This window comes from Trichogramma pretiosum, unplaced genomic scaffold, assembly GCF_000599845.2.
Source record: "Trichogramma pretiosum strain Unisexual culture from Peru unplaced genomic scaffold, Tpre_2.0 scaffold5, whole genome shotgun sequence".
Classification (NCBI taxonomy): domain Eukaryota; kingdom Metazoa; phylum Arthropoda; class Insecta; order Hymenoptera; family Trichogrammatidae; genus Trichogramma; species Trichogramma pretiosum.
In genome coordinates, this window is record NW_019641672.1 from 1,551,140 (window position 1) to 1,566,093 (window position 14,954).

General features: G+C 38.4%; 2 protein-coding genes across 3 annotated transcripts; both read left to right on the plus strand.

The window, feature by feature from the left end:
* Positions 1-602: 602 nt before the first annotated feature.
* LOC106650497 lies at positions 603-13,527 on the plus strand. Of its 2 annotated transcripts, XM_023460459.1 has the most exons (5): positions 603-861; positions 8,748-9,505; positions 9,577-9,838; positions 9,897-10,061; positions 11,030-13,527. In XM_023460459.1, the coding sequence occupies exons 2-5, from the start codon at positions 9,061-9,063 to the stop codon at positions 11,073-11,075; spliced, it is 918 nt and encodes a 305-aa protein (XP_023316227.1). In that variant the 5' UTR covers positions 603-861; positions 8,748-9,060; the 3' UTR covers positions 11,076-13,527. The 2 variants fall into 2 exon arrangements, with proteins under 2 accessions (XP_023316227.1, XP_014224012.1); XM_014368526.2 differs by lacking the exon at positions 603-861 and having other exon boundaries at positions 8,272-9,505.
* LOC106650495 lies at positions 2,960-8,211 on the plus strand. The gene is made up of 2 exons (XM_014368524.2): positions 2,960-5,887; positions 8,093-8,211. The coding sequence occupies exon 1, from the start codon at positions 4,519-4,521 to the stop codon at positions 5,875-5,877; it is 1,359 nt and encodes a 452-aa protein (XP_014224010.1). The 5' UTR covers positions 2,960-4,518; the 3' UTR covers positions 5,878-5,887; positions 8,093-8,211.
* Positions 13,528-14,954: the final 1,427 nt, after the last annotated feature.

A 14,954-nucleotide genomic window follows, 5' to 3' on the forward strand; every position in this document is an offset into this window, starting at 1 on the left:
ATATATACTCGTAGCATCTAAAGTTTCTTTGTGATGATGTTTCTGTCTTTTCTTTTTTCTATTACTCTATACTCTATATATAATGCTTCGAGTTGCATACGTAAGATCCATAGATAACTAAAGTTTCACAGTCTAATGTGACTCCTGGAGTACTTTCGGTTGGGAACATGAAAATAAACGAACATCGAGGCAAAATTGATAATCGACTCGGTTAGAAAATAAAAAATTATGTATTAAACCACCAAGCATTAAAGTTTAAACGAGACACCGTCGATCGTTGTGTCCCACAAATAGTACTCATTGTAACGTCGTATATACGATCGTGCAAGCTCGCAAGCTCTATAACGCGTGCATATAGATATTTGCACACACGGCGCGCGCGCGATATATCTATGTATAGAAGTAGACACGGATCCCTAACTACCCAGAAAGTTTCGGTCGTTGGGACGCGCGGCTCTATACAGTTATATATTATTATTGATTCAGCAGCTAACCCACCGCGGCAGTCTCGAGGTGGAGCTAGTCTCGACTCTGCTGCTGCTGCTGCTACGGCTCGACGCTGTAGTATCACGCTGCCGCCCCAAAAGGAGAAACGACTCATGCGCGCCGCAGTGCCGAGCTTCCGCTGCAGCTTGTAGCAGCAGCAGCAGCAGCAGCAGCAGCAGCAGCAACGTAGAGCAACAACGTGCGAGAAAGACCCTATTCTCTCTTTCTCTTTCTCTATCTCGATCTATCTCCGTCCTCGATTTTTAACCCCCCTTGCACTACGAGTGTGCTGTGCTACGTAAAGTGTACAAGTGCGACTTTTGCCATTGCTGCGGCTGCTGTTTCCTCGCCGAATTTTGAAATCCAAAGATCCAGGTGAGTTTGTTTATATCGTACTCGCGACGACGATAAAAAATAGTTCGACGCGTGATTGGCGAGCGCGCCGAATTCCGTCACATATTGCACGAGGTTATTGGATGTCACACCGTCGCAGGCAGAACCGTAGAGAATACAGTTGCACTTCTCTCTAGGCTACTATTTACGTATCGCACTCTCTTTTATGCTTGGAATAACTGTTTTGTTTACATCATTTCCTACGTGGCTCTTAGCCTTCGTACTTTATGTCTACGGTCATATTTTACGATACCATTTGTTTGTCATGTACGTTCATCTTCTCAAGTTTAATGGAATTTCTACGTAAAGCCTTTAAAAGTGATAAAAAGCAACCAAGGTAAAAATGTCAAATTCTAAACTCTTTATTTACAAACGAATCATAAACCGTGAAAAAGAGTAATTTACAATAACAAATCTATAAATACTTTTTACTCTATTTTTATTCGTTGACCAGAATAAAAAAACTGCAATGCGCAGCAATCGAACAAATAGCACACTTTTTCTACTAATAACTGTGTACACTCACATAGACACATACACACTCACATCATGAAATTTACAGTGTCATTAATTTAGCATCTCTCCGAGTTTCGATTTTCAACGGCACATTGTGAACGGCACTCTGGAGAATACAATGTGGCTTGTTATGATTGTTTAATGACTTAAAAATGAAGTCACGAAGATGAAACTCATAGCGTAATTTGTGACTATAAATCGAGGAAAAAGTTGATTGAGTAAAAATTTTACACGTTCATGCGCAGTATTGCTTTTTTTCTAAATACTTAAAAAAATGCAGAATCGTAAGCCTCCAGCCGGTCGTCAGTTTTCGCGCGCGATTCGTGCTCACATTACCGTCTGTAAGACGATTAATGGATTTGGATCGAAAATGTCATCGCACTAAAAGGTCAGGTATATAAATGCAGTAGCTTTGCACACACTAGCGCAAAGTATGTTTACTAGCTTTGTTAGATAGCTATTGTATGTCGTGCATCGATACTATTTAGACATTTTCTTGAATGCCTCGATGAGACGATAAGGGATTATTTTCGCGATGGCTCTTATCGAGAGAACATCGATGTAAACAGTGATTTACATAGGTGGACTAGTTGAACGTGTTCCAAAATTAAGTCGAAAGAGCATTTGCTATTCAGGACGAGAGAGGATAAAACTTTGGACCGATTTTGCAGTCGGATGCAAAGTAAAACGCGACTGAAAGTCACCTTGGAATATAGACTGACGCACGAAACGATAATGTTGGGGAAAAAAGTGAGATCGTTACTCTCAATAATGCATCCGGCCGGTTGGAAAAACGAATACGTTCAGCTTCGATTTTTTTTGATAAAATTGCATTGAAAAGTTCATTACATCATGACATACAACAGTGAATGGAATTGTTTTATTTACATTGAATGAATACACAGTATGCAAAGTTTAAATTGATTTTCACAATTGATATTGATTCAAATCTAAATGAAAATCGAATTTACATTCTAAACTACAATCGTTGACATTTTGCGGAAGTGTTTTAAATAAATTTAAAGTTAAATAAACCCTTACGATATATGTTTTTGTGATTTTATTTATCAAGATATGTATGATACAAGACAGCTGTTCCTAAAATTTACAGCGGTAATGCTATAAATTTTAACATCTTGTTTCGCGTAACTTTGATGAGTTATCGTAAAAAAGTTGTATTTTAAGTTTACGACATAATGGTATTCATGCAGTGTTCGCCTTTTTTTTATAAAATAAATAATAACCATGATATCGTAACTTATCGGAAAAAATTTGCATTAGAATCGTCCAATCGATGAAATGAAATTTCAAATGATTCATATTAAATTCTCATTGTATGAATATAAAACTAATTCGAAATTTCGACGAAGAAATATTATCCACCCCTTGAATTTTATTAAGGGTATTTTATTTAATCTATTTAATGACAATTGTTGATAATTTTTTTCAATTCGTTGTAATTATCAAGCTGAAAAAGAATCGCATTGAAAAATTATAAGTAGTTATGATCGCCATTAGTCAGACGTAAAGCTGTTTAGATATTATAAGTAAAGCTGTTTAACAATGTCGAGTACATTATTATTAAAAACTAAATCTATCTATAACCATGATATGAGTTTCTCGTTGAATTTTGATCAAATGGACAATCAGATGATGCGATATAAAATGTTGGACATATAACGGGTCTTGAAGATTTCTCTCGAACATAAATAGTTATTGGCATTCGATTGAACTCTCTAACAGGGTCGAAAATCCAATATTATATATGTTGATGCTCCAACTTAGTGGGTCGATACCCTTTTCGTATGTGCTTTTTTTCGTTCGCTACGTGTATTTTTATGTCTTTCCCCCTTTTAACATGTATTAAGCGTTGCAGCGATTTATTGAATTTCACTCGATGTATACATCCGACTCTTCCCTCGCAACTTTATAATCATCTTTAGCTGCAAGCGAGTAACTTTTACATAATAAATGATTATCGATACGCTTCGTTCAGGTCGATTGTAAGCATGCAATTGTTAGTCATTCGAACTGCAGAGCAAAACTGCGACTACTGGTCCTGTGTCGAGGTGCTGATTTAATGGTTTTGGCCTTTAAAGACCTTGTTTATCCGCTAGCCTAGTGTAATTATACGAAGCGATAACGTGCCACATAATTATTGCGGGGGTGTATTTTCAGTAAACCTTTTTGCGACCTCAGCGTAGCTTGATATTCAAATTTGCTCGCGATTTAGGCTTGCCGCGATCGCTCACGGGATAATCTCGGTGAATTTACCACGATTAATTTGCTTATGTACAGGGAATATTCGTATTTGACAAAGCATTGACTACGTGTATACGCGGCAAGCCCGGAAGTATTAGAATCCGCTGTAGAACGAGGAGGTCGCGTACACGCTTTCGGGTGCAAAAAAATATGCGAATTTCCTATATACAAACGTTGGAACGGGAGATCGAGGGGTGGGGCAGTAGTAGCAGCGGCAACAGCGGCGGCGGCGGCAGCTCTTTCACCCAGTTTCATTTGACCCGATACGCGAACAGGCGAACGCTAAATTGCCTCGCACTATATACATACACATATAGGGTAGAGGCAGCACTGGCTCTATTTCCACGCGCTCGGCGTTGGCGCGAGTGCAGCAGTGCATGTACACCAGAAGCAGCAGCAGCAAGAGAGGGAAAGAGAGAGGCGCTGCTCCTCATTCGTACGACTCTTACGTCACTGCGGTATAATCCGAAGCGCAGGCGCGTAGAAAGCTCCGCTGCTACCACTGCTGCTCGTACTTGCAAAATCGATGGGGGGCTTGCGCGCACTCTGACTCTCTTTCTCTCTCTCTCCCTCGCGTGGGCTGCTTCCATCGTCGTCGTCGTCCCTCGAACGCGGATTGCGCGCGCCCCGAGAGTTTGGTCGGCCCGCAGTGTAGCCCTGCTTCCCGGACGAGGCCCCCGCGCGCAGTCCGACCTCGTTGACGGCCAAAGACGTAGCCGCCGCCGCCACCGACAAAACGTGCGCGTCGATTCAACACACACACACGACAAGGATCATGTGTAGCAGTCCGAAGAGCCTCTAGTCTACTTGGGTAGAGTTGGCTGCTGCTCCGCGCCGCGCGAGTGACGCGAAAGCGACAAGATGGGCAAACCAGTGCCGGTGGAGGACCTGGTGATACCGCCGCAGGACGGCCGCATCTGCGGCACCATCTGCCTGTGCCAGATGACGGCGGTGCTGTCCTCGGTCGCCCTGGTCTATCTCACGGTGGCGGTCTACATGCCGAGCACGCGGGCCTTCCAGTCGGGCATAAGCGAGGTGCCGGCCATGTGCACGACCATCCGGGCGACCAACGCCGACAACTGCGACTGGGGCAGCTGCGGCGAGTGGTGCCTGTCCAAGACTTCGGGGCCCTGCGTGCAGATACACGTGAATCTGCGCCACAACGGCTCGTCCATTCTGCTGGCCAACTGCACCAACACGACCAACAAGACGTGCTACGGCATCGACCAGGAGAACGCCAAGAAGTCCAAGTGCATCGCGGACGAGTGTCGCAATCTGACGGGCACGTTCAACTGCACCATGGGCACCTGCATCAACATAACGGACGCGTTCGAGTGCGCGTTCCACGACACCGATCCGCCCCTCAAGTGCTCGGGCCGTCGCGGCAAGATAACCTGCATCGAGATCGACGGCTTGTTCAATTGTAATCGGGGCACCTGCGAGAAGATCAGGCCGCCCTACAACTGCGACCGGCGCTGCGTCGACATACCCACTCGCAACAAGAACGTCATACTGCTGAGCGGCGACAAAGTGTACTTGTCCTCGTGCGAGAAGGCCCTCGACATGGAGAGCGAGAAGGAGATCTGGAACGAGAAGCGGGGCGACGTCATGATGGCCTCCTGCTACGGCATCTACAACACGAGTCTCGGCGTCGAGGCGGTCGACTGCATCAACGGCTCGGTCCTCGAGAAGGACATGCTCACGGACTTGACCAACTTCACGTATCTGTCCTACCTGAACCTGTACGCGACCAAGCCGCTCGACGACACGCGCAAGTTCATACCGCCCGAGATGGACCTGATCATCGCCAACGAGAGCCGACTGCTGATCAATCTCGAGGGCTGCGTCAACACCCTGCGCGACGAGTGCAAGTTCTTCCTGCAGGAGTACGGCAAGGACGGCTCGGATCACAACGCGCGGGCCCGTTTTCCCTGCTACTACGCCGACGGCAAGACGAGCATCGTCGTGTCGCGCTTCGACCTCGAGTCCACCTACAAGGAGTTCCTCGTCGCGTTCATCATGCCGAGCGTGCTGTTCGTCGTCAGCTGTCTCACGCTCATACTGTGCCAGCGCACCGTCGTGGTGGGCGACGACGCCAAGATGCGCTTCAAGGGCACCCCCGGCGCCGCCCTGACCCAGTTGGCCCTCGAGAAGAGCGCCTCGGGCAATCTCGTCGACGCCGGAGGCGGGGCCGCCTCCGACTCCGTCATGGCTCTCTGAGATCCGTCACGTAAGGACCCCTCCCCATCTATACAAAAAACAAACGATCAACCAATTTCCCCGCGCTTCGTTCGCTCGCTCGCTCGAAACTTTATCTCTCTTTGTATCCCGATCTCGCCGTATATTATACACTTCTCTTTTCCTCCAACTTGACGTAACTTAACGTAATGGTAACGTAATTCGTACGGTAAAACTTCATACTTATATGTAACGGAAGATCCACCCTTGACTATTAATACGCACATGAGAAACTATCAAATGATTCCATTAGCCATCGATCTTTCTTATTTACCAAATATAATGAAATTTTACAAATCGAGTTGCTACTGCTACTGCAGAGTTAGAGACCAAAAGTGCGAACAAAAATCGTGTTTTTAGAGCGCGTGAGTGTGTTACATGTGTATGTGTGTTTGTTTTACTTTTGATCGTCTATTATATTATTACTATCATACGTACGTCCTATTTAATACTGTATATAGTTCTCATTAATATTGTAAATAGGCATGAAAATGTTCGCTTGTTACTATGGACGTTCTTTTCTTTTTGTACTGATAGCCAGTATTCTATTGTAGACATTTAGTATGTTACTTAAAATTAACACAGAAAAATTTTATGAGTAGAGACATCAAAAGTAGAAGCGATCGAAATGTTTCATCGGATCGAGCAATTCAAGAGTTGAAACGATCTAGGGCCCAAATTGATAAAATGTGATATTTATAATAATACACACAAAAGTGCACTGCCCTCGATTTTTTCGTTAAACTTGAAAATGGAACGCATGAAAAAGTCCATCTTGATAATTCTCATACGATATTTTCATAACTCTAGTCCGAACGAATTAGTCGATGCTCGTGGTGCATATTATACAAAATAACATAATACGAAAACTCACACTGGAAACCATGTTGAGTTGGCAGAGCTCAATCTCGGGTTATACGAGCTCGATTCGATGTGTAGCTCTGCCAACGCAATTTTTTGAGTTGATACAGCTCAATTCATATTTTTCAATGTCAACAAACGTGAACTGAGCCACGTCACGTCAATATCACGCGTTTGTAAGTGAACATAACCAGAATGTTCATTAAAATGAACATAGCAACATCTGACAGTTCAACGATCAGCAACGATATAACATTTAGTTGTGAGGACTGTATTTTTGGGCTCATACAGCTCAATACAATTAGCTAAATTTGGTTGAGCTGCTGTTCATCAAGAGGGTTTCCAGTGCAGAACGACAGCACACAAGCACACAGACAAACACTCACGTTCACTCTGATAAGATGGTATAAAGTAGATTATACATAACAAGACAGAATGTATCAATAATGTCAGATTAAAATAAGCCCATCACATGCCTTAACACCCTAATAATGTAGAGGCGCTAACGCACACAGTTCAAAATTTCAACTATTCTAGGGTTTCTATATGCCATAAGCGGATTATACGCCAAAGCGTTGAGGCATATTATACTTATAAAATTTGCAATTATTTGTCTTTACGAAAATGATCATCGACATTTCTATAACAATATTAAGCTAGCCTATAGAGACAGATTTGGCAACTCGTTCCAGTCAGATTTTAAAAGAACGCAAGTAATGTAATGTCAAATAAATGATTTTTTACGCAAATTGTAGTTTCACTTTATTTTCCATTCTCTTATAGTAGATGATCTTTCCACTTCACTATCATGTTATTTTTGATTTACAAAAAAAGTCTGCGACCGATCGTGCTTAAATAACTAACATGTAGTGCCTTGTTGAATATTAAAGAATTATAATAATAATAATAAAATTTTGTGGCACAGATTACATGCAGAACCGAATCGATCGAACTAAAACTCGCAGTCGCTTGCACATTGAAATGATGAATTATTTTGCTAAACGATGATTTTTTAAAAAACATACAAGTGCATGGGTTTGGCAACATAATATCGAGAGCAATATATTATCGCCTGTTTATTAAGGTATCGCGTTTCAGAGCGAGACTCGCTTTCTTTCGAAATGTAATCCAGTTATAATAAGTTCTACGAGCGCATGATAATAGATTGTGGCAAAAAAATTACAAACAACCAGATCGATCTCGCTCGAAACACGTGACTTGATTTGTAAATTGCTCTATAACATTCAAAACAGTGAATCGTATAATTATCCAAAAGCAATTAAATGTGAATTCCTAACATGTTTATATATTGCAATTGTTCTATTTAATTTCGCAGGCATTCCCCTCCTGGAAGAGAGCCCGGCTCGACAGTCGATATTCTCTCTGCGCGGGCACTACTGAGGAAGTGTTGGAAAAGTTGGGGGGTGGGGGGGAACGCGTGGTTCTTGTTCTTCTTATCTCAATGAGCACATCGAACGAATTATTATCGTATACTAGAGCGAGAAGCAAAAAGAAATAATCAAGCCAAATCAGTCACACGAGGCCCTACTGCTTTGAGCTATACAAAAGATGCAATTAAGTAAACGGCAAGGCAAGGCTAAGCGCATCGACAATTTACTTTAATATTTACTTTAATATACATACACACGGTTAGAATGTATTATTATATAACTATCTACGCAAGGATTGCCGCTTTGGCAGCTACGAGGAATCAATTGCGAATCAAATAATATTTCGTGTTGTTTCACTGCCTCAGCACAATTTCGTATTTGCATCGCGTGTTCAATGCATAAACATATACGTATATTTATCGGCAAGGCATTCACACTTTGACACTATCGCATTCCAGCTTGATCATTATAAACATTCCATGTTTTTCGAGCTTGACCGACAAAATTTCCATAATTTGAACTGTATTAGTCACTGAATAGAATCGTACGAAAGTTGGAAGTACAATGTACACTAACTCACACACATATATGCGCTTTTAGAAAGTCCACAAGAAGATAATAGATAAGAAGCAGAAAACGCGAAATACCAACCTCCGCCGAGATAAAAGACAAAAAAAAATTAACGACAGATGATTAATTCGTGACGAAGGAGCCGGGACAAGTAGCGCCTTAAACTGACAACTTCGAGGTCGAAGATAAAAAAAACGCGTCCAGGTTAAGCAAAGAGCGAATCTCTTAAACCGGAACCATAGGGGGCTCTATACGAGGCAGGCCGGTGTCCTCGGCTAAGAGGCGCTTCTATCAGGCCTTGCGCGCCGGTGCCTCGGTCGACTCGGACGATTCCACCGTCGTTATGGGCGCGGCCGACGAGGACGAGGAAGAGCGACGCTCGAGCCAGCTGCGAGTCGATCCCAGCTACGCTCAGAGGAAGTACAGCTACGACAGCAATCCGAGAAAGTCCATCAGCATCTACGATGGCAGCCAGAGAAAGTCGAGCATGGCGGCCCTCAGCGAGGCCGACACCACGCTGGCCGACGGCGAGGAAAAGATCGGCGGTATTCTACCGGCCGAGGAGGTGGTCTCGTTCATGGAAAAAGCCAAATTCTACACGTCCTTGTGTCTTGGATCGACGTCCATACTGGCGGTTTTTGCCTTCCTCTTTGCCATTCCGTTTGTCGTTGAACCGGCGATATCGACGATTCTGGCCGATTTTTCGTCTCGACCCGTTGCCTGCGCAACGACCAGTCACGTTCTCGCCGAGGGCTTGAAAAACTGTTCATGGGCCAGTTGCAGAGAAGGTGGGGTAAAGATTGATTATAAACCGATGCCGAATCCAGACGCCTCATGCATAATTTGCAATCATTTTCAGGCTGCACAGCCGCCGTGACGAGCTGCCATCAGATACGGGTAAACTACACAAAATTGTCTTACGACGAGTTCACGGCCTCGCCTACGGGCAGCGTCAACTGGGACATGATCGACACGAAATTTTTCGTAAACGCAGAAGGTTGTGGTTACCCGGACACCGGAGTGATCTGCGCCGAATTCGCCAAGAAGTACGGAAACACCAGCCGCGGCAATGTCTTTCCTTGCTACTACAGCCGAACCTACCCGGAAACTGTCATAGCCAAGTGAGTCATCTAATTTATTTTCAAATTAAACTGTAACTTATGTAACGATCCTCCACAGATACTCGTGGGATGACAACCTCCGCAACTTAATTCTGGCCTTGACCATTCCAGTGTTACTATTTATCCTACCCCTGGTGGTACTGTGCTACTGGTACTGTCCTCCGGTGAGAAAATCATGCGGTTCCAATCGAAGTCTTATCGATAAATTCGAGAGGAAGGAAGAGTAAGTAACGTGTAACGAAAGAAAAAAAATACGCAGTGCCTTGATCGGCTATAGATAAGACTTAATTTACGTTAAATATTTGATTTCGCGAGCACTGTTATGAGTAGGAAATACGAATGAATGTTCCTATATGACGACACTAATTATATATAAAAACGCGATTTTTCATCTCGATTGTACAATATTTGTGAGCTTTGTTTTTTGATTTTTAATATATTTTTCGTACCAACGATGTGTTCCTTGAGCAAAAAAAGCATTATCTTATATTCATTAAGAACGAGAACTTTCAATCGAGATCCCTGGTAGATTCAATTTAGTCCAATTGTAAAAAGGGGTAGTAATATTTTTTGTATTCATTACTGCTTCGTTTCATATATGAATTTTGAATAAAAGTTTTCTAACAAAATTTATGGGTTTTTAATTATTACGAACCATTAAAAATTCAAACCAATCACAGATTATACTTATGATTTATTACTATTCGACGATTTGAAAATAACATTGATGGAAAATCACAATTTACTATGCGTGAAATTACTTTTCATTATAAGTTTCGATTGAGTTACGATGTATTTGTCTTTTATTTGATTTTATAGTGTGAAAATTCAAATGTGAAATAAGAGTAGTCTTTTATTATAAAATGCCTCTACTAATAATTGATTTATCGAAAAATGCACACTGTAACATAAAATAGTAAATATTATAATACAACGAGATAAAAGTGAGCATGAGCATGAGTAATCATTATTTTGTAAATATATTTACTTTACTTAAGGTAGATTTGAGTCATGTAAGTTGGCATTTTTTATTTATCTTCTGTACTCATAGGTTGTATATAATTAATTCAAAAGTAACATTACACAATAAATTATAGTGGCTTTTTATATTAAATAACGGATGTAAATCAACTAGCAAGAAGAGTTAATATTTTGTCAAAGTTTCACAGTAACCTGCTTGACTTTTTCTAGCATTCTGGGAGAAGAGGATTATGAAGAGGACGAAGAGGAATACTGACTGTTGCCTCGGGCTCACCCCAATGGACGGGAGTGACGCCAGTCGGATACTTACTGCTAATTTGTCTCGTTACACCAGTAAGAAAAACATTGAAAAAATTTCTTTTTACAACAACGAATACCAATTTGCGTTTGGTAGCAATAATTTTTATACCTCAATTATTGTCGTTAAATACGTACATGCTTCAAAAATAGAAGATAGAAATATCGATTTGACTAACATTTTTTTGAATATCATTGCAACATCATTATCTTCATAATAACAAAATAGTTTTACTCGAAAAGAATTTTGAGTATAGTAAAAATCGAATAATTATACATAAATTGTTGAACAACTTATTTTTTTACTTCCGAATTTATAGTAAGTCATCTATTTATTTAATTTTTGATAAATTGAGATAGTCATCAATTTTTTGTTAAATAAGTGAACTGCATTAAAAACAGTTGAATAGATATTATTTCCAAAACACTATCTTACCGAATAATACCTAAGGTATGTTTATCGAAAGTATTATCTAACTCTGTCCACTTGTCTACTACGATCAATGCTTAGTCTTCGTACGACTTAATTATCTACCCATTAAATCAGGGAATACCTTCTGAAAATTACACGATGAAAAATATTTGTCTTATCTAAAAATTGATAAAAAAGTTTAAATAAAAATGCTTTTAGTCGCAAATTGTTATACATAATATAAAATTGAATAATTTTAAGATTTTGACAACGTGAAATATCAATTCACATAAAATATGAAAAATATACAATAAGTTAATAACTAGGCTTAATGTGGCCGATTGAACAATATCATCGACAATTTCATAATGCTTTGTTACAAAAATGCATTACTGATATAAATCCAAACTCTATATAATAATGCATTTTATAATCAATATAATGAAACATAAAATAATATAAACTACGGTATTTACTATATAATTACCGAGTGAAGACTTTTACAATGGTGCAAGAATTTTCATTGATTATATAAAAAGAACATTATATACAATGTAACAATACGATGGTTAAGAACTCTACTTAAGTATTCGAATAATTTTTCATTTTCATTCTTTCCTATTACGTCCATTTGTCACTAATAATATTGAAAAATAATAACAATGCGCGATTTGATACATGTAAAAAAAGATTAACATTTATATATTAATATATATTATATGAATTATTAAAATGTATGAAAAAGAATATTATGATATATATAGTTCATAAGTTTGCCTGAGAACATTATCGATATTATATTATGGTTAGAGTATATATGAAGTTGTTAATTGTAAATTTTGTATAAGGCCGCCGCGCGGGCGCCGTGGTTATATAAATTAACAATGTTATTGACGAATTTGTGATCAAACTAGTTGAAAATTTCGATTCATCAGCATGTGTGCGCACAGGCAGAAATTCAACAGTATTTTTTTCGTCGTCTCTGATGCACAAATATCAAAGATTTTATTGTACGATTGCATTGAGAGCACATGTTATGAGATGAACAAAAAAATGAATAATCACGACGTTCATTTAGGTTTCGAAATTATGCAATTAGCATTGAAATTGAGAAAGAATAAAATGCTCAAAGGTGAGAGTTAAAAAATGATTGAATTTTGTTTTAGCATTTTTACTATATTGATTGTTAATTTTTTTATATCAACAGGGTATGCACAAAACTAAAATTAAATATTGTAAAGTGATGTAATGCATTAAGATTAGGCTTCACTTTTATTTGTATCACGTAAAATAAATATTTTAACATTTTCATTACGCACATTTTGCACCTAACGTAATAGAGTACAAGTCTTTAGTTAACAAAAATGAAAATAAAGCAAAGAAAATAATTTGCTTTAAACGCAACATAAATAATAATTATTTATTTGCTTATGTGATAGACACTTTTTGTACCTGCTAATTGTAATGATATATTAACGCCAATGAAATAATAAGGTATGAATCTTGAAATATATAATTTATTCGTCATCTAAAATTGATTGGCTAATATTTAAAATCAATTGTTTCCATTCACTACATAAGACTTTCGACTCGTCTTACAGACAATCTATTATAATAATGTCATCTTTGGTAAACTGACTTTCATAACGCATATCGTTTAAAAATTACTTGTTATTATCTCTGTATTCTACTTTTCAAAAAGCTTTTTCAATTCGTTACAGAGATTAAAAACTGAATAATCGCCGAAAATAGTTTAATGTTTAGTGCCAATTAATAATATCATTATTGCAAATCACTTTTATTATGATTTGTAAAGTTTTTTTAAAATTAGTTGGTTTTTCGAGATCAATGCAAAATGATCTGAGATTAATATTTCTTGGAATTTGAAATATCAATCAACTGAAATTGTTAAAAAATTACTCAAGTGGTATTGAATGAGGTTGAATAGTTTTAATAGACAGTAATTTATTTAAAAATGCATAAAATATATAATGGTACGCTCTTGCCTTTTTCCAAAAGAAATTTTGTAAAATACCATATTGTATATTTTGATTTGAATACATTAAATAATTTATCTTTGAAACAATTGTAATATTTATTTAAAATGTTATAACTTTCACTTATATATTTTTTTGATATTAATGAAAAAATACAAACAATTTGGAGCTTCATCGTCATTACTATGAAAACTAATTACAATCGAAAAAATTATCCAACTCATGTGGTGAATTAATATTAACGGACATTTATCTATGATCTAAGCAGCAAAACGTGCCTGATCGTCATAACAAAGTAAGTCAATGAACAAGCACTCCCTCTGCAAGTAACCTCCTTTCAGACGTTTAATAAAATTGAATTGCAAAGACGCCCTTAAATATAAAGAAAATCCCCTGCCCTACTTATAATTTTAATTTTTTCACTTGTCAATAATTTATTTTATTTTATTGGTTAAGAAAAATTTGTTTTAACTTTTTATTCTGATTACTGCAAAAACGATTCTTACCTATTCCTTTAGTTGTGTTAAACTAATAAAAAGTTAAACTAATTTTAATTTATCTTAAGAAATACAGTTCAAGAAATACATGTTTACGCATTCATAAGAATTAAAGAAAAATGTGGAAACAACGCCTAAACTGGGACCATCAAAAACTGCGAAAAAATGAGTTCAATTGATGACAGTAGATTCACATACTGATTTATGCTAGAAACTACTACTTTATCCTCGATGGTATTTTCTTTGATTGAAAAAAATTATGAAATAAAAGACTCTTAAAATTAAGTGAAAAATACATACAAGCTATTAATGTTTGGCCTGAATAAGATTAACCCCTAATGTGCTACCGAGCATTGCTAACATTTTAAAACTTCGTAAATTGAAGTAAGTCGCGCCGCAATAATATTCTTTCATTGTTATACAAATAAGAGATTTGAAAAAAATGATTGAAATTTACGATGTTTTGAATTTGTGTGAATTTGTAATTCAAGTTGAATCGAAATACTTTTTTTAATTCATTAAGTGCAGTAAAGTCTAAGTACAGTTAAGTCAATCCGTTTTTTTTTCTTAGCGCTGTTAAATTCTAAAACTTTTGAAAAATGGGTAAAGTTATAAGTTAATTCGACAACTTCATCTGTAGATGAAATTTGTGTCATTGTAATAAGAGAAAATTTGAATTAACAAGAAAGCGCCAAAAAATTTGTTTATTATTTGTGATGGAAAAGTGAACTCGTGTAAATTTTCTGGGTGGCTATGTCGTATGATGCAAGAACACACCCGCCTATTATGCATAATTCCGAATGCAATATGACATCGAGTAAGTAGAACTCGACCCGCTGGCCGCGTCTACGCGATGCCGTATCAATTCCCTATCTATAGGTTGTGGCAGTAAGGCTAGTTGGCGCCACCATACAATACCACCTCGCGCCAGT

Bases quoted from the DNA above. Each gene is read 5' to 3' on its own strand.
- LOC106650495 (XM_014368524.2), top strand. From the start codon at position 4,519: ATGGGCAAACCAGTGCCGGTGGAGGACCTGGTGATACCGCCGCAGGAC.
- LOC106650497 (XM_023460459.1), top strand. From the start codon at position 9,061: ATGGGCGCGGCCGACGAGGACGAGGAAGAGCGACGCTCGAGCCAGCTG. The intron at 9,506-9,576 runs GTGGGGTAAAGA...AATCATTTTCAG, and splicing joins ATGGGCCAGTTGCAGAGAAG to GCTGCACAGCCGCCGTGACG. The intron at 10,062-11,029 runs GTAAGTAACGTG...GACTTTTTCTAG, and splicing joins AAATTCGAGAGGAAGGAAGA to CATTCTGGGAGAAGAGGATT.